Source organism: Polychytrium aggregatum (assembly GCF_025602895.1).
Source record: "Polychytrium aggregatum strain JEL109 chromosome Unknown BJ171scaffold_20, whole genome shotgun sequence".
In the NCBI taxonomy this organism is placed as follows: domain Eukaryota; kingdom Fungi; phylum Chytridiomycota; class Chytridiomycetes; order Polychytriales; genus Polychytrium; species Polychytrium aggregatum.
Window position 1 is genome coordinate 648180 of NW_026516222.1, and position 18431 is coordinate 666610.

Below are 18431 nucleotides of genomic sequence, written 5' to 3' on the forward strand. Positions count from 1 at the left end.
ATGCTGCCAAGGAGCCGCCTCTGGTGACTTCGATCGTCCCGGTCAAGCCGGACGGCGCCTCGGCCGTGGTTCTGGCCGACGCATCCAAGAGCGGCCCTGGTGCGGCCGAGACAGCCGATGCCTTCGTAAAGTTTGCTGCAGCAGGCTCGGAGATCCCTGCGTTCGGTGGTGCAGACGAGGGACGCAGCGACTTTGCCGACGAGCTGCGGGCAATGCTGCAGGAGACGGCCAATGTCATCGAGGTCAAGAATCCCGAGGCCCTGTTCATGGTGCACACCCAGCTGACGCCCAATGCCCAGTCGTTTTTCCGACCGGCGACATTGATGCCGTTGTCGACACCGCTCCGACAGATTCCACTCGAGACCCTTCCGCCTCCAGACGAGGGTGCGACGGGCTCGCCCCGCAGATCCTCGATCCATCCGCATGCTCACTCCCAGCCGCATTCGCTGCCGGTACTGCTGCCGCTCAAGGCTGCAGAGATTACGGCGCAACAGAGCACCAAGCCGCCGTTCTCGACATCGTCGCTGGTGCCAACAACCGGCCCGATCAGCATCACCATCGGTCCGTCGCATGGATTTGGTCCCCAGAGTACTCGGACTGTGCGCGAGATTCCCGAGCCCGTAGCGAGGCCGTCGGATCTTACGGCTCGGCTGCGAGACGAGCAAAAGCAGGCCCGGAATCCAACCAGCAGCGCCCGCTCGGAAGACAAGACCAGGAGCGGACCCGAAGCCGGAAAGAAGCCCGGTCGCCCAGCGGACCACAACCACAGCTCGTTCACGAGCCTCAACCCCGAGTACGGCTCGTACCATGTTGCCAGCACCATCGCGGAGAAGGAAGATCGCCGGACCGGCGGCGGCGATCTCGATCTGGACGGGTCTATCGCAACCCAGAGCGACGAGGACGAGCGATCGCCGCACCACCACCACTCGCACTACTCGCACCCAAGCTACTGCCAATGCTGCACCGGCAACATGTTCGTCAACCTGGCGCACTCGAAGCGCTTTCGCAACACCACCTTGGGGTCGAGCAACCGGGTGTTGTTCCTGCGGAGGCTCAATTGCGTGCTCGGGAAGCAGTCGAGCCGGCCGGCATATCCGGCATCATGGCACGGCCCAGGCGGTGAAGGCATGCAGTATGCGCTGGGCATGACGCTCGCTGGAAACGCTGGAGATACCAGGGCTTTGGGTCCAGAGTGCACATACGGACGCCTGGACGGCAAGCTGTACCGAAACCCATACGGCAGCATGAGCGCAGTTGGACCGTCGGCCCCCGACGTCCAGAATCTGCCTGGTGGAAAACGTGAGTGGCAGATGAATATGGGCGATGCAGTGAGTGATGGAGTGATGGAGTGATGGAGTGATGGAGTGATGGAGTGATGGAGTGATGGAGTGATGGAGTGATGGAGTGATGCAGTGATGGAGTGATGGAGTGATGGAGTGATGGAGTGATGGAGTGATGGAGTGATGCAGTGATGGAGTGATGGAGTGATGGAGTGATGGAGTGATGGAGTGATGGAGTGGTGGAATCGGTGCCGTCGCTGAAGCCTCTGTCGATTGATGCGCAGGACCGCCAAGATACCGAATGCTGCCAAAGGATACGCCCAGGGGCAGTAAAAAAGGACTGCAGGTTGAAGAGCCGCAGCGGCTCGTCTCCATCGAATCTGCGCTGGATCTAGAGAAGCAACCAAGGACCAAGAACTGGTATGGAGGCGTCAGTGGAGTGAAGATTGATATGGCCAGTTGCAGGACAGCAGACCCGCGAGGGGCCAGACAGCGATGCTGGTGGAGAGTTGATGGCACGACATGGCATGGCATAGCGTTCCTCATCTCGATACTACATGCAGGTCGAGCACTCGTGTTCCCCCGATACAATATCCTGTCGTCCCGCGAGAGCTCAAGGTCAATACCATGTACTCGGCCAATATGGAGTGGGGCCGCAACACCAAAGTTACGGTGCAGGCCGAAAGCGACAGCCACCATCACATCTCGGAAACGGTAGGCGGCGCTCGAAGCACAAATGACTATCATCAAACTCGCTGTTCACGACCAGACGACATCGCTCGGATGATATCGGCAGTAACCCCTCCCCCAGAGCGTGCGCACAGCGATCGATGCCTCTCTTGCTCACGGTGTCTCTTTGCCTCCTGCTCCCTCCATAACGCCTCAGGACCGACTGATGCATCTGCCCTTTGTCGACCACGACCAAACCGAGAACAGAAAGAACTACGCCCTCAAGATCTCGAGCTTTGTTCGCGACAAGAACTCGAGCGACCTGATGTCGCTGATCAAAATCGAGGACAGCCTCAAGGAACGACAATCCAGAGCGCCGCAGACACCCCCCGCCAAGCCCAAGGTCATGCATGTGCGATAACAGTGCTCGCTCGCGCCGCCTGGCCAAAGCGGAGCCGAGTCCCCATGAGTTTGGTAGCTGACCACTCTCGCTCTCCTGAATACAATCAGTACAATCAAGAGCGGAGCACGCAGATTATTGATCTACCAAGGGATTTGTTCCCTCAAACCATTGTGCAGGCCATCACAGACGACATGCCCAATGGGGAAGTGCGCACACGGCCATTCCCACGATGGCGATCCACTCTGCAGCTCGGCTGCCTTCATCCGACTTCCGTAGGTCTCCGCTGCCTCCCTCCTCCATTCGCCCGGCATCGCTATTCCAATCACAATTCCCGCCAGCGAGCTCTCCCGTTCCCGCCCGCCAACCCGATCCGCTCCTCCCCGGGCTCGTTGCTGCGCTATCGCATGCCCCACGTTGAACCGCTCGGTCTTGTCGGCTCTGTCAGCTGCACTTTGCTCTGTTCAACCAGCCAAGATTCCGTTCGGTTGCCCAATCGTCGCCCCTGCGCACGGAGGGGAACAGAAAGAAAGGGAGGTCTTCGGGAATCGCCGGCGGGCGGAGGGATCCAAATGATGGCAATGAGGGCCGTGATGGCGAAATAGCCCAACCTCTCTGCTCCGGGGCTGATTCTTGATCCAGCCCGGACCCGCTGCAGCACGCATCTGCACGACTCCTCTCGACGAGCGATCGATCCCACGGGGCACCCTCCTGAGATCGCTATTGGTGCTGGACGCTTACTCTGCCTGGGCTTTGCTCTTCCGACGATTGCGTCAACGGAGCAGGCGTTTTCCTTCCCCATCCTGCTTTGCTTCTCAGTCATCTCGACTCGTCCTGGATGAACCTGGATTTCTGCGTCAACTCGCTCCATCTACTCGACTACCATCTCAGCAGCAGCAGCAGTAGCGGCAGCAGCAGCAATCACATTGCAGATAGACTTGCTCGCATCGACTGCGATCCTGTTGGCTATAGCCTCTGTGCCAGGACCATCGGCAGCCTCGAGATGGAGATGGACGACCCTATGACGACTTCTGAGGACGCCCAGGGCTCTCTTTCACTGTCCTCATCGGCCACGCTGCTGGCTTCGAGCACCACCGACGACGCTGAGCCGGCGATGCCGGGTCAGGACGAGGCCGCCGGGCTGGCTCGTGGCTCGAGTGAAGGCATCTCCATGGGCATTCCCGAACACCCTGGCGATCGCTGGATCTCTCCTCTGCTGTCCTGCGGCAACCAGTCTCCCAAATGGCAGCATCAATCAGCCAAGGACAGCTCGTCCCGGCGGCATCCTCTGGCTCCACAGCCTAATTCTCGGGACCTGCGCTCGCATCTCTCCAGCGACCTGTCCGGAGAGCGCATCGACTACCTGACCTTTGACCTGGAGCCTCTGGATCTGCACCAGACCTGGCGGGCCGTGGCCAGACACAAGACCCTGTTGCCGGATGGCCCGCGGCTGGAGAATGTGGCCTGGAGAAGGTTCTTCCAGTCCCACTATCATCTGAGAAAGGCCGACCAGGCGGCGATATGGTAGGCGAGCAGTGGCCAGCATTGCGAGAGGGTGGGTGGGAAGCGCACATCGCCGTGGAACAGGATCTCTGCGGGTTCGCTGGAGAATCAATCGATGAGCATCCGAGTTGCATAGTCTACAGTCGCTCGTGCCGGCCGTAGCCGCTGACGGAATACGAAGCCTGTGAACGACGTTCAGACCACAACTGAACGCCTGCTAATCCGGCTGGCCTATCCGCATTCCGATCCAAGGGATCGTTCATCCAAAGATCAGCCCCTCTACGAACCTACGTCCGACACAGTCACAGGCAATCCCCAGCAGCAATCTGCGATTGCAGACCGCTCCGGCCCAAAGCCCGATCGAGATGAATGCAAGGGCAGGCGCGTAAATCGACCCCGGCCGATCTTGAAGTCGTCGACGGGCGACGACTTTATGAGCCAGCTGCGAGAGCTGTATCTGATCAAGACAAACCAGATCCACGACGCCGACAGCGACCATCGGGTGCAGATCCTCTCCGACCACCTGTCGCTCTCGCTCAAGACTGCCAAGGACACATCCGGTGTCTTGAACGGAGCGCTTTCGGACTCGGAGGCCATCGCCGGCGGTCTTCGCGGCGAACCAGACGATGGAGACAGGCCCGAGGTGCCCGGCCGAAGAAAGCATCGTGTTCGATGGAATCCGATCGTCCAGAAAGTCACCCTGCTCGAGGCAAATACTGTCCGTGCCGGCAACTCGGTCTCGCCAGCAGAATGCGAGGATGGAGACCTGCCGATACCCGGAACACACCTCCAGCAAAGTATGTTTGTTCAAGAGATGTTTCTAAAGGCCCCACATGTCTCACACGGAGCCGGCAGCGACGGCAGCAAGAGCCCGGACTGCGAGGAGGACCCATACCAAAGGGACTCGGGCGAGCCTCACGCTCGCAAGATCCATGCTCGCGGCTCGTCGCTGGACGATACGCAAGAGAGCCCTCCAGGCCAGCAAAGCGACGGGACATCTGGGCCAGCTTTCGGTGGGTCCAGTCGGCACTGGTTGCCGGCGTTTGGCGGTCCAGCCGGACGAGGAGGCCCTTGTCGGGACCACTCCGGCTCGGCGATCGATTCGAGGGACCTCTTGAGCTTTCTCGATATCGAAGAAGGCGAGCCGCTGGAGCAGATGCAACGTGTGCGACACCGGACCAAATGGAAGTATGTCGGGTCGTATCACCAGCAGCTGGTCCACGAATCGTCGGCCGAGTCCCTGGACGAGTATGCCGAGGGGCTCGACATTGGTCTGGCAAACAGGATGCTGCCGTGGTTGACATTTATGTTCAAGCTTTCGAGGTAAGTCGCTCGATCGCGGCTGCGAAGATATCTGAATGTGGACATGTGGGCACCACACATTGCAGGGAGACTGACACGATCCAACCCCCAGCGTGCTCTTTATCGTTGCGTACTTTGTGGTGCGGATGTGGACTGCGACGGCGAGGAGGATCCTGGAGTGGATACGACGCTGGCTGCGAACGCTTGTATCGGCCGTGACAGGCCCCTGGATCGCTGAGCGGGCCATAGCTTCGCCGATGCCGTCTCCAACCCACAAGCACGCACCCGAAGCCAGCCAAGACGATAGCACCGGTCCGCACGAAGAACCGGGCCGCAGGACAGACGGGCTCCGACTGAGAACGGCGACGGTCTCGGGTGAGTGCGGCCATGACCGAACCACGGGGCGGATGTGTTGACGCAGGAGCGGATACAAATGAGGGCCCGTATTGCCAAGACGAGCTGGGGTGGGCGAGACTGGACTGGGCTGGGGAGTCGGGGGCGGTGATGATATCGTCTCAGTGAGGACGAGGAAGCAAGGCGAGAACAGTGGGCTGATGATGATGGTCTCTCTCCCGCAGTCGAGGAACTGGACCTTGCCGACTGGTCGCCGGAGGCAGCGCCTGAGATACACGAAGGCCCGGACGGAGTGGTCGATCGCATCATGGGACTGTATGACGGCATGCGCGATGTGTGGAAGTGGGGGCGGTCGCTGGCCCGAGGGGCGTGTCCGATATGACCGGCAAGGCTCTGTGAATACAGGGGGGACTCGGGCAGGCCGACCGGGTATCAGACTGGTGTCGGGCTTGGCACACCGACTGACGCAAGAATCCGAACAGACGGGCACCGTGGGAAACGAAAGTGCGTTGAATCAGCAGCATTCGCCTGGAGCGAGGGCTTGTGCTTGCGCAAGCACGGGCTGGGCGGTCGACGCGCTGTGGGCAAGCCCAGGGGGTACAAGAGCCACAGGACGGGGGCAGCTGGTGAGCAGGCGGACACCGGGGATTCGGGGAACGGGGAGAGCACTCGGCACAGTTGCTGCACAGTGGCTGCACAGTGACTGCACAGTGGCTGCACGCAGCCAGCCCGGCAAGCCACACGACACGCCGGCAAGGGGACCCGCGCCGCGCAACAAGGCCGCGCCCGTGGAATCGAACGCGCCCGTTCCCATCGAACGTTCCTGGCCAATCGCCGCGCGGCCTGTGTTCCCGCGGAGGCGCGATGGCCCACCAATCCGAGCGAGCGCCGCTGACTCTGTGCGCCGGTGCGCGCCGCCCTCCGCTCTATATCAAGCGGCTTCCCGCCCTTCGCCGAGCCCATTTCGGCATCGCCCGCTTTCCCTGGCTTCGACTTTTGGCTCTGGCTTGTCTTCCAACCACCGTCCAACCACCGCCCTACCACCGTTCTGTCAGCGGTTTGCCCTTTCCGCTTCATCTTCTTCGCCACTCTGCCCGACACAGGCATGCTGTCGGCTTTCCCGGCCGACTTCTCTCCAAGACCACCCCGACCGCCACCGCCCACCCTGATTGCGCTGTGCTTCTCTGCCTGCCATGCCTGCCTCGGCCCCAAGTCTCTCTGAATCCACTCTCAGTCGTGCCTCGACGCTCCAGAAGGTGCAGTCGCCAGCAACCGCAGCCCCATCCCCAGCGGCATTCGTTTGACGTCGCGATTTCCGCTCGTGCAGCGGACAGTCGCGAATCTGGGTCCAGTCTTCTTCCTCCCACCCTGCTTCCTCCCACTGGCACGTCCCGCTGGCACGCCTCACCGCCTCGATCTGACATCCTCTGCATCCGTCTCTGTATCCCACCGACTCGCCTCGCCACAGCTCCTCAAGTTCAAGAACATTGGAAAGGTTCGTATGTCTCCGGCTGCCTCGGGCTGGCACCCGCTCGATCCAACAGGCAACTCAATTCTCGCTCTCCCCATATCCAGTTCGGCGGCATTTGCTTCCTCTACTGCTCCATTCTGGGGCCAAGTGTGCCTCAAATCCAGTCGCTCTTCCAGCAGGTAACGGGGATGCTTCCTCGCCTCATCTCTCGCGCTCACCTGGCCGCTTGAGATCATATATGCTCTGATTTCTGGAGCAATTACCGCACACTGCAGGAATACCCGTTTACGCCTCTTGATATCGACTGACGCCTCTTGATATCGACTGACGCCTCTTGATATCGACTGACGCCTCTTGATATCGATGCACCAACGTATCCTGCCTTGCGAACCCCTCCACCAACGTATCCTGCCTCGCCATGACACCACCTCCGACTCGGGACGCAGTACGGATATGTCACGATATCGCTGCTCTTCCTGGCGTTCGCCATTATCAGCGCCATCGGCGCACTCTTCATCATCGAGGCGATGCAGTGCATCCCCGGCAATCGCCACTTCCAGGGCACGATCGAGTACGGCACGCTCATCAACTTTTACTTCAGCCCCAAGATGCACTACGTTGGCCAGCTGTTCTTGTATCTCTCCCTCGTCTTCTCTAGCGCCGTCTCTATCATCCAGTGCATCCAGGTTCGTCGTCGCCATGAATGTCGCTGGTGTTTCTGCGACCCATGGTGTAGACTGGATGTGTCGCAACCGAATTGCTACGACCGACCCTCTCGACGACGCGGCAGCACGTCTGAATCGCCCCTCAATCTCGATATCGGCAATGGCCTCTGCCTCTGCCTCTGCATTCACTCCGTTTTGACACTGCTCGTCCATATTCTCTCCGTCCTCCTGCCATCTGCGCCCCTCCAGAACATGGATTCGATCATCATTGACATCTTCAAGAGCACATGCGGGATCGGTATTGGAAACGGACCCAAAGGCTGGCACTGTGTCGGCAGCTCGGCCGTCGTTCATCCAGGCAACCAATATATGGACTATGGCAACGGCGTCATGCTTGTGACTCTGGGCACGCTGGTACGTCCTCGACCGATACTCTGGTGGCGTCCGAGCTCTGGGGCGACGCAGGACGTGAACAGATGGTCGAGCCAGTCGAGGCGATCATCTCTTGGCATCGAATCGGGTCATCTTTGTGAGAGGGACATGGCAAAGAGCCTGAGCCGGGTGGACTGGATTGCCGGCCATGCTAACGGTTGTGCGCATTCTTGCTGTCGCCCACCGGCTGGTTTGCAGGTCATGGTCATGGTAATCGTTCCTCTCTCGCGATCTAGTCTCAACGACAACATTTACGTCCAGATCGGTGAGCTGCCTCCTCCCTCTCTGCCAAATCTGCGTTCCGAGATTACCTTCCGGACGAACCCGATTTCGAGCCGGGTCGCTCCAGAACCTGCAGTGGACTCACCTTCAGGATCATACTGCCGACATAATCGCCTATTCGCGAGCACCAATGCGCTGACCCTCTCCTGCCCCCTCAATCGCACCTTGCCTAGCTTCGTTCTTTGTCACAATCGCCGTGTTTGGGTTGTGGTTGGGCGTCTCTCTCTATGCGGGCGCGACGAGCGGCTGGCAAGCCATTTCGCCCTTTGGCCAGACACCCGACGGCGGCGCATTCGGTCCGATTATGCTGAGCTATGCCTTCATCACGGTGGTTCCGTCGTGGGTCAACCTCAAGGAAAAGTCCATCAACGTCCAGCGGACGATCTGGGAGTCAGTTGGGATCTCGTTTCTGACGTACATCATTGTTGGGCTCATTCGTAAGCATTTCAGTCATGGAATCAGTCGTGGCCATATCGCTATATCGCTATATCGCTATATCGCCATATCGCCATATTGCCATATCGCCGCAGCATCTGACACAGATCCCTCGCCATCCTCCTCACACGCACACGCACATCTGCAGCCGCCCTGGCCTTCAGCATCGACAGCAACTCGAATCTCCTGCTGGTCTTGAATACCCGAAGCCTGATCTTTCGCATCGCCAGCTATCTTTACGTCATCCTCGTCCTGATATCGTCCATTCCAGTTTACATCATTGTCAGCTACGACAACTTGATGCAGAATAAGGTCTGCTCATCGCGTAAGTGAAGACGGCCATGTGCCACACTCCCGCCGCTCTGCTTGGCCGATGCCTCGACATCTCCGCAATGGGATATGCAATGTGGTTCGCAGGTGCATCGCTGACCAGCCGCCGAGGGTTTGTCTAGACCCAGCTGCGGCGTACGGTGGGCTACTCTGCACGGGCTTTCTTTCATACACTGACTCAACTCTTGTCCGCAGCGGTGGCAATCGTGCTTTGCTATATCGTGCCCTGGCTACTCGCCGTCCCTTTCCTCGGCGGCCCCTGGCTCAGCATCATCACCAACTGGTCGTCGGTGCTGTTTGTGTCGATTGCAAACATGATCATCCCCTTTGTGATCTACCTGAAAGCCGTCAGCTTCCGAAAGGCATACAACTCGAAGCGCGAGCTCACACCGCACCAGAAGGAGCTGCTCAGATCCATCCACAAGCCGTCGAACCGAATCATCGAGTACCTTGACCGGGACTTTGCCGACCCCAGCAATGTCGGCGAGCGCGTGCTCGAATTCATCCGCTCGCTCACCGGATCATCGAGGACGCCGACGATGCAGAGCCGGAGTATCCACGAAGAGCCCGGCAGAGGACGATCGAGCACCGGCTCGCGGGAGTCGCGAGGCTCAGTCGGTGGCTCTCCCTCGAGCAGCCCGGTGTTTGGAGCGATGCTGACTGTTCCCATGGCCGCTGGCCGACAGTCGAAGGACTTTGACCCCTTTCGCGGGCAACCGGCGGCGCTCGAGGAGAACAGGGACATCAAGGATATCAAAGACGTCAGAGACATCAAAGACTTCAAAGACGGCAAAGACAGCAATGCAAGTGGCGTCGATATTGATGAAATGCTGGAGATCTTTGGCGATGTCGTTGACCCCGACCTCGACGACGACGAGCGGAACAGGAACCCCCAGTCGCGGGTGCCACCGTTTGAGATTCCCGAGATTCGCATCTACGGCCCCGAATCGAGCTCCGAGGCCGTGAATGTGATCCAGTTCGCAACTAAATCCTCGATCAAGCCGGCAGCAGTGCCATCCGCAGACGAAGGCCGAGGCGACGACCGCCAGCACGGACTCTCTGTTCAGAAGCTGCGAGAGAAGACGGCCTCGCTGATGTCTCGCCAGACCGGAAGCGCCCTCAGCCTGTCTTTCTACGGCATCAAACCCTGGGGCTGGTCCAGCGGGCCATCCTCGCCGACCACCGCCCAGGAGGTGCCCAACCTCGATCGGCCGGCAAGCGACGACGCATCGATCCGGTCGTCGCCCAAATCATCGCCCCTGGATCCGCCCTGCCCTGAAATCGTGGAGCCTTCGAGCGAACAGCCATCGCCCAAGATGGGATGGAGCGATATCCCGCTGGGAACCGCCACAACGAATCCATACAGCCGATCCAGCCTTTCGATCGCCGAGAGACGTCCCGAGAGCCTGGCCAGCAAGCCGCGACCACAGCCGCCGCTGCGGCAACAGTCGATCGACACGGTGTCGTCCCTGCGGCCGGGAACGCTGCCGATCCACCCGCAGTTTGTGACGCCGGTCTTTCGGTCGCTTCCCAAGTCGATCCCGATCTCGGGGCTGTATGTGGCCTATGCGTCGGTGCTGATCACCCTGGCGGTCTCGGTGGTGTCGGTCGTCAATCTTGTGACGCAGCTGTCGCAAAACTGAGCGCAGGTAGCGAGTCAGATGGCGAGGGAGAGCGCCTGTCGTGTTCAAGTCATGGTCTGTTGCAAATACAATTTACAGTCTATCCAGAAAGAAACCGGACACTTCCTTCCTGGCATCAGCGACACAAGTCTGCTGATCTGTAGACTTCAGTGGGCAGGTCGTGAGATTGTTTCCCGTCTTGGTTGGCAATCTCCTTGATTTCGTTGGTTGGGAAGCATGGTCTTGAATACACCCGGTCGATCTCCTGTGGCGATGATCGACTGGCATACCGAGATCATGTTCCTGGCTGCATTGATGTCTCGATGTGGGAGTGTGGTGGATGCATTCGACCCTCTGCACAGCTTCATGGTTTCTCGATATCAAGATGCTCAGCCTTCTCGAGTCGCTTGGCTTCCCGACAATGTGAGCACACCTGGGATGTGTTGAACTCGTTCACCGAGCACACATGGATCTTGGAGACGGATCGGTCTGGTGGGCCTCTCTGGTGGTGGTGGAACTGCTCAAAGTACCGAGCGAACCTGAGTCTCCGTGGGCTGGATGCATATCCCCTCCCCTGTTTCCAGGATGCATTCCCAAAGGCAATCACCACTTCGGTCTCCTTGGACATACTTGCTTGGCCATGAATGCGATGAGTGGAAGTGTATTCAGGTTCCAGAAAAAACACTGTCATGGCCCAAAACGGGGTGTTCCCATTTCATTCTGGAAGCGCTGTAGTACTCAGCCCGGCACGATCCCGTCGGCGATCATGGAATCGCTGAACGACCACCCGGGATCGATGAAAATGCAACCAAAGATCTCCCGCCATTCGGACATGTTCTTGTCCTTGGCCATGCAAGACTCTGTCGCCGCGCTTGGCTTGACTCCCGTTGTTGTTCCCCCGTTGTCGTTCGCTGATCGTTCCCACACCGACACCGACGATCCCATCCAGCCCAGCCCAGCCCAGCCCAGCCCAGCCCAGGCCCAGCCCGGCCCGATCGGCCCCCGCCCGAGAGCGTCTCCCGACGGGAGAACCGATGGCGCGCAGAGTCTCTCCCGCGCTCATGCCCTCTCATCCTTCCTCCCTCCCTCCCGATCCCCTCCCCAGCTCCGTCTCCGCACCCGGCTCTCATCTTCCCGCCGGTTTCCTTCCTCCCCTTCGCCCGCTGTGGTCGAGCAGCATTCTTCGTCATCCGCGGCTATCCCTCCCGCTCTCTCTCTCGCTCTCTCCCTTGCTTTATCTGCCCAAATCCATATCACCCGCAACAACAATCTCTCAGCACACACCAGACACCCACGCAGATCCGACGCCTCTCCATCGCCTGCTTGGATCACTTACTTCCATTCGATCGTAAGCAGACCCGAGTTCCTCCTTGCTCCTCGCTTCTTTGGCCTGCTGTTCTGCTTCGCCCGGGCTTGGGGGCGGGATGTGCTCTGCTCAATGCTTGTCGTGCCCCCGGTCGTCTCCACTGACCACTCTGTTTCTTGATCTGCTGCATCCCCGTCGACAGGCCCTCTGCGAACACTGTTTTCGCCAGTCGCCATTTGCCCAGTCAATACAAGTCGCTGCCGACACCAGCCACCGGCAGTGCCGAGTGAACCATTCTTGCCCTCAACGTGGGCCGTTCCCTTTCCCATTTCCGTGGTTCCGATACATTCAGTACCTGATCAAACTCAAACGAAAGAACCGAGACATCTCACCCAAAACAAGATAACAAAGTCACAAGAATCAGCCTAAAGAGAAACTCCCATCCCATTCATGCTCACGTCAGACTCTGATCCAACGGCTCGTCCCAAGCCCTCGCTCGCAGAGGCACCTGAGCCATCTGAAGCACCCGCTGCTGCCTCGTCCTCCAATCCCCAGACCCGTCCGCAGGAGCGATCTGGGCCGCCGTCTCACTTTCTCAAGCGTCCCAGCTCGGCCTCCTCGATCTTGAGTCAGATGCACAACGACAAGCTGGGCGCTCGTGCCCATCTCGATCCTTCTCGCCTCGAGCTATCAGACCTACTCGGGCGAGCCGTCCACCGCCCAACGCCCAGATCCACTGCCGGAAAATTGCCTTTCCGCCCCAGTTCCAGGGCTTCAGAGCCCCCCGCATCAACTCGAGACGATCTCGACTCGCAGGACGACAGGGCCGCCGCTGATGGAGACTCTGTCGACGAAGAAAGCACCATTCCCACGATCCGCTGCCTGGAGGATCTGCTCGAGATGGATCCCAAAGGCATCGCGTTGCTCGAGAAGAGGTCAGTACTGTTGCGAGTCGACTCGGATCTTTGGCAATGGTCGGGGCCCGACGCGTAGCCGATCAGCATAGTCATGATATCCATGGCCGCACTTGCTTGCTGTCATTGGCAGCTATCGCGATCTCGCCGCGCCGACACTGATGAGTTGACTGTGTCTGACAATATGGATGGGTAATGAACCCGCTTTAGACAGGACGCTAGGCTCAAGAATGTCGCTGCCAAGCTCAAGCATGTTCAAACCAACCTTGGGAGGTGAGTGTTGCACGGCGGCCGTACTTGAACAAACCACATGCAAGCGGATGAACTGGCCTCTGGCCGAACGATCGGCAGCGCACATTGCCTTGTCGCTAACCCGCTCGATGGCGCCGCCGCTTCTCTGAAACAGAGACTCGAGCAGCACCCTCACGCCTCTCAAGGAAATCTTCTCGCCCTGTCCTGGACTTACCGACGGCAATGGTGCAGCAGCAGCAGCAAGCGCCAACGAGCCCGCCGCTGATGCCGACTCCTCGGAGAGTCTTGTCTTCCAAGACTATCCTCTGGATGCCCTGCTCGACTCGATCGAGCGTCTCCACGGTGCTACCACTGACAAGGAAGAGGAGCTTATATCGTCGTCGCCGTACAAATCAACCCAGGAGGCTCTCGAGCAGATGAAGGAGCTTCAGATGATTCAAGCTACTCGCCAGGCCCAGCTCGCCAAGCTGCTCGAGCTCCGAGATCACCATGAGCGCGAAAGACAGGCTAAGCTGGAGCAGCTCCGAGAGCTGGAGCAGCGCAAGAATGAGCTTATGAAGCTGCGCTCGCAGTTGGCCATGCTTGAGCACCTCAAGGGCTCAAGCGACCGCTCCGATCCTGCCCAAGGAGATTCGGGCCCACCCAAGACCACACAGCTGGAAACCCCAGCAGTGGCCTCGACTGGAGGCGAGGCTTCTTCAGAGCAAGTCGCCTCCGACAAGATGAGCTCCACAACTCATAATGTATCCATCTGCCACGAGCAATGCCAGGACCAGGACGGCCACCACCAATCCCGCCGCACCATCGTCCGAACCACTCTGGCGCAAGATTCCACAGGCAACATTGTCGAGCTGGTCGAGTCCCGGGAGAGTACCCTCCATGCAACCACTCTCGAGGATGTTGGAGTCGGGTCTGCAGCTGTCCAGGTCGAGTCGTCTCACACCAGCACCGTCATCGAGGAGGTCCGTGAGCGTCTTGTGCAGATCAATGAACAAGCGCTGGAGGGTACTGAAGCGACATCGAGAGCACAAGATGTACAAGCCAGCGACGAGCCACAAGCGTCTCAAGAGGACGAAGACGAGGTGATCAGCTTCGAAGAGCATGATGCCTTTGAGCAGCTTCTAATGCTCAAACAGCAAGAAGACGAGATGGGGCGTCTGCGCGAGCAGCTGACCAAGCTGAGAAACCTCAAGGCCGAGCTTGAGAGCAAGCAGTGCCTCCTCTCGCAACTCGACGAGTCCATGCAACTCAGCGCCTATGAACAGGACTCCCCTATCCTTGGTACCCATCGCTCTCAAGCGGCCACCAAGCCGCCTGTCTATTCATGTGCCGATGGAGCCTGTGGCTCGGACTGCGATCGCGAAACCGACCCCGTCGAGTCTGTCTCAATCGACCTGCTCTCGTGTACTCTGAACGACATTGAGAATGAGCTTGAAGCCATCGAGGACCGTCACGAGGCCCGCATGCTGCGGCGCCGCGAGAGATTCGATGCCGAGCCCGCGGGCTGTTTGTCCTTGCGAAGAGTCTCTGTCGACGACCATGCCACCTTGACGGAGCACAAAGACCAGGACGATGCGTTGAGGGCAAGGCTCAATGTTAATCGAGAGCATGATGAAGTGAGCCTCGATGACTTGATGCGCCGCCTCTATGAGGCCTCTGTTAAGGACCCTCAGTTCATGGAGGACCTCACTCGCTCGAAGGCCCATGGAATCGTGAGACCGACTGCACTTGAGGATGAAGGCGATGAGAGCAAGGAGAACATTGACTTTGCAACCAGAGGCCGCCCTTCGATCAAATTTGCCTGGGAGCTCTACGGCGGAGAGGAAGAGGAAGAAGAAGAGGACGAGAGCGACGATAGCCAAGATTCACCTGGCAGCCGAAAGCCCGTGGGTGATAGCGAAATAGTGAACGATGATGCTGTCGAAGCCGAGGAGAGGATCGAAGAAGAGATTGAAGACGACGGCGAGAGCGGGGATGAAGTCAGCGACAGAGACAACATTGTAGGCTCCTTGTTTGGTCGCGATCCAAAGAGACAATTCCCAAGCAGCTTTGAGATCAGCGCCAGGGAGCGCAAGCGACTCAAAGAATCCCAAGAGCTCCGCTCGGGCATGCTTAACGCAAGACGCAGTGACATCGAGACCCAGACATCTCCATTCGAAGATGGGCGTGCGTATGCCGACGTTCAGGGTTCCCAAGACGAGAGCGAAAACGAGAGCGAAGGCGATGACGATGAGGATGACAATGACGATGACGCCGATAATCAAGTCGAGGGCGATGAGGGTGCGCGTCAGAATGTCGACGATGTCGACGATGACGACGACGACGACGGTATCCTTGACGGCATGCTGGATGAAGCGTCGCTTGCAGAAACGCGATCAAAGGTGACCGAAGGCATCGAGGTGGGTCGCGCAGTTGCAGTTAGAGCGGTATTTCGGAAAGATGCCCAGCCAACGCCCGAGGCTGATAGTGGGACCGACCAACATGAGCACGTTGACCGACATCCCCTCTGGCCATACCACAGCAAGTCATCGGCCATCTCCAGACGTTGAGACTCGTCATGAGGGCCGAGGATTTCCCGCCTGGGCAGCAGGGTAGCTACATGGCTCTGTACGAGCGTCTCCAAGCCCAGCTCAAGGATCTCCGGAATATCAAATCCAAGATCGATGTGGTGCAGTTTTATATGGATCGACAAAAGGTAGCGTGTGCCACGAAATAGCTTGAGGGACCTTTTGGGTGATTGGCAAATGCTGAACTCGTGTATTCAAAATCACGAAATCAGAAGGTCGGACAAGGCTTGGGCAAGCTCGAGGACATGTACCAGGGGCGGCGCGATAAAGATGGCCCAGAGCAGCGCGAAAACGACAGCGATGGTATGTGACCGACTGTGAACGATGCCATTTGCCAGAGAGCGTTTGGTTGCGACCGCTTCAAGTAGCATGATTTGGCAGCCCTGCTCTGAATAGGCTTGGAAGTGCCGTGGCTTTTCCTGTTGATGTCCTGCGTGTCTGCGACTGAATGCTCTTGTAACATCTTTGATTCGACTACGACACTAGTAGCAGACGCCAAAGTGCCTCGTGATGAGCAGCCCCACGTGTCAGATGCAGAATCAGATGCAGAGGACAACGAACCAAGTACATATGCTGCCGAGGTGAGGATGTTACCATTGTCGATTGCCAGCTCATCCAAATGGCGTCGCCCATGCATGATGGCTTGGGTTTTATGGAACTGAATACAGAATGGGGCTGCACGGAACAGCTTTGGATGGCATGGCCCTGATCGGACTGCTTATTCACTGCCAGATTCGAAAGGGGCTCGACATCCGCAAGGCCGAAACCCAAAACATTGGCGCAGTCGCTCCTGAGACCCAGGAGCTTCGCAGGTAAGACGGTTGGCTGCTTTGTCTTGTCGTGATGGAAGGCATTGCCAACCCGCGCTGATGCTGGGTGAAAATGGATAGCGGCAACAAGAGGACTGTTGATCACGAGCAACCCTTCATTCTGGTGCAGTGGCGAGGTTCAGAGTCTCTGGGTCAGCCTTGATGATGAGCCCGAGTCTGCAGAAACTGAAAATGCCCCAGAGACATCGAGAGAGACTCGAATCGAGAACGAGGAAAACATTGTCAAGAAGGGCTTTGATTTCCATCGGCGCCGAGTCGAACTCGATATGCAGAGCGGAGCCGTCAGAGAGCTCGACGGCACATCCGAGCATAGGTGTGTGGACTCGACCATGGGTACTCGCTCCCCTTCAGAGTGAGCGCAGACGTCGGGAGCAAAACTGATGGTGGATAGGCTCTGCACAAGGAGCGACATAGACATGTGCAGGGCTCGCAAGGTACCGATATCTGTCGCTACAGGCGATGAGACTGTGGCTGACAGGCCGTGTGCTTTCTTAGACTGTTTGATCAGGTCAAGAGCGAGATCCACCGCGACGCTGCCGCCGTCATTGCCCAGTTCGACACGGAGCCGTACTTCCTCATGATGCTCTTCCGAAACTTGAAGAAGATGGACTCGGTCTATCTTCGACAGAGGCTTTTGCTTGCTCTCGACTCGATTTTGGAGGATCGCGAGAATATGATGGAGCAGCCGTTGTCCCCGAGCGAGCATCCATCCCGCGGCAAGGCGCCGATGGTGCGGTTCCAGGACGACCAGGCTCCGCCAATTCAGGACACGGTCTCCTTTGACTTTGCGAGCCGACGAGCCAGCAATATCCAAGTAAGTTGACTCCTCTCATGTGCTTGATCTCTGCCATAATCCCGAGGGCATCAGTCTCGAGCGGTCAACTGAATCCCGAGTCTCATCTGTACCGAACAGGACCACATCTACGAGGTTAGTATCCTGTCGTCGCATATCTGGGAGTAGCTTTCGTCGCGGGCAAGCTGGTCGCTCTTTCGTTGCCATCGCCCGCCCAAGTAACTCTGGTTCGCATTGTTCCCATGGCACTTCAATCAGTACATTGATCTGGTGGTCACGGACCCATCCTATCCGATGATTACCCGTGCCACACTCAAGACCATCCAACAGTATCTGTTGTCGCTTGATCCAGAGGTGGAGCCGCAAATGCCCGAACTTGCCAAGGAAATGGAGGTGTTCGTGGGAATGCCTGCCACCGACTGCGGCGAGGACATGAAGGAAGTCATCATGGATATCATTGGCAAAGGTACGTTGCTCGAGTCAAGTCGCGGCGTCGAATGGAGAGTGATGCGATCGATCTGATGACACTGGAACTGTTGATACCATCGTCATGATTCTGGAATACTTATAAGGCTTCTCGATGAACACTGCACAGCTGCACCCAAGCAGCAGGCTGATTGATTAGAGCTGGAAAGAAGCCATGGCTGTGCCCTTGATTCGAACGGCTGCTGTCGGGAACAACGGCGATGGTTAAAATTACTGCGAGCTGCTCGTATGCCTCACGCCATCATTTTGCTCGATTTGCTGCCGGGGATTGGTTTTTACTCTGGTCCGCAATATGCGTGAATGCAAACTCTACCCCATTATTTGGTATTCGATGGGATGATCCACAATAATACTCAGTCTTTCACTACATCGTTATGGCATCCGTATACCATGGGGGACGGCGTAATGTTGGATTGAGACTGCTCAAAGCACTGAGCGATCCTGAGTCCGCCTGGACTTGATGGACACCTCTTTCCCTGCTTTTGCGAGGCATTCCCAAGGGCAGCCACAAGGTCGGTCGCCATGGACACAGTGTTTG

The 18431-nt window shown here is 58.2% G+C and overlaps 3 protein-coding genes across 3 annotated transcripts; all 3 read left to right on the plus strand.

Moving 5' to 3' along the window:
* The first annotated feature begins 3417 nt into the window (after positions 1 to 3417).
* On the plus strand, positions 3418 to 5976 carry BJ171DRAFT_122501 (uncharacterized protein). Its single transcript, XM_053105582.1, has 4 exons — positions 3418 to 3873; positions 4105 to 5175; positions 5267 to 5529; positions 5733 to 5976. Exons 1-4 carry the CDS (start codon positions 3464 to 3466, stop codon positions 5888 to 5890), a joined length of 1902 nt encoding a protein of 633 aa, XP_052966375.1. The 5' UTR covers positions 3418 to 3463; the 3' UTR covers positions 5891 to 5976.
* Positions 5977 to 6491: 515 nt separating this feature from the next.
* Positions 6492 to 10860, plus strand: BJ171DRAFT_506875 (uncharacterized protein). The gene is made up of 9 exons (XM_053111162.1): positions 6492 to 6764; positions 6977 to 7003; positions 7084 to 7158; positions 7426 to 7665; positions 7894 to 8058; positions 8275 to 8341; positions 8532 to 8795; positions 8942 to 9118; positions 9319 to 10860. The coding sequence occupies exons 1-9, from the start codon at positions 6702 to 6704 to the stop codon at positions 10764 to 10766; spliced, it is 2526 nt and encodes an 841-aa protein (XP_052966376.1). The 5' UTR covers positions 6492 to 6701; the 3' UTR covers positions 10767 to 10860.
* Positions 10861 to 12421: 1561 nt separating this feature from the next.
* BJ171DRAFT_122539 (uncharacterized protein) lies at positions 12422 to 18262 on the plus strand. Its single transcript, XM_053105583.1, has 12 exons — positions 12422 to 12986; positions 13176 to 13238; positions 13372 to 15616; positions 15739 to 15912; positions 15997 to 16087; positions 16271 to 16365; positions 16517 to 16596; positions 16724 to 16927; positions 17110 to 17428; positions 17528 to 17542; positions 17666 to 17873; positions 18003 to 18262. Exons 1-12 carry the CDS (start codon positions 12502 to 12504, stop codon positions 18026 to 18028), a joined length of 4005 nt encoding a protein of 1334 aa, XP_052966377.1. The 5' UTR covers positions 12422 to 12501; the 3' UTR covers positions 18029 to 18262.
* Positions 18263 to 18431: the final 169 nt, after the last annotated feature.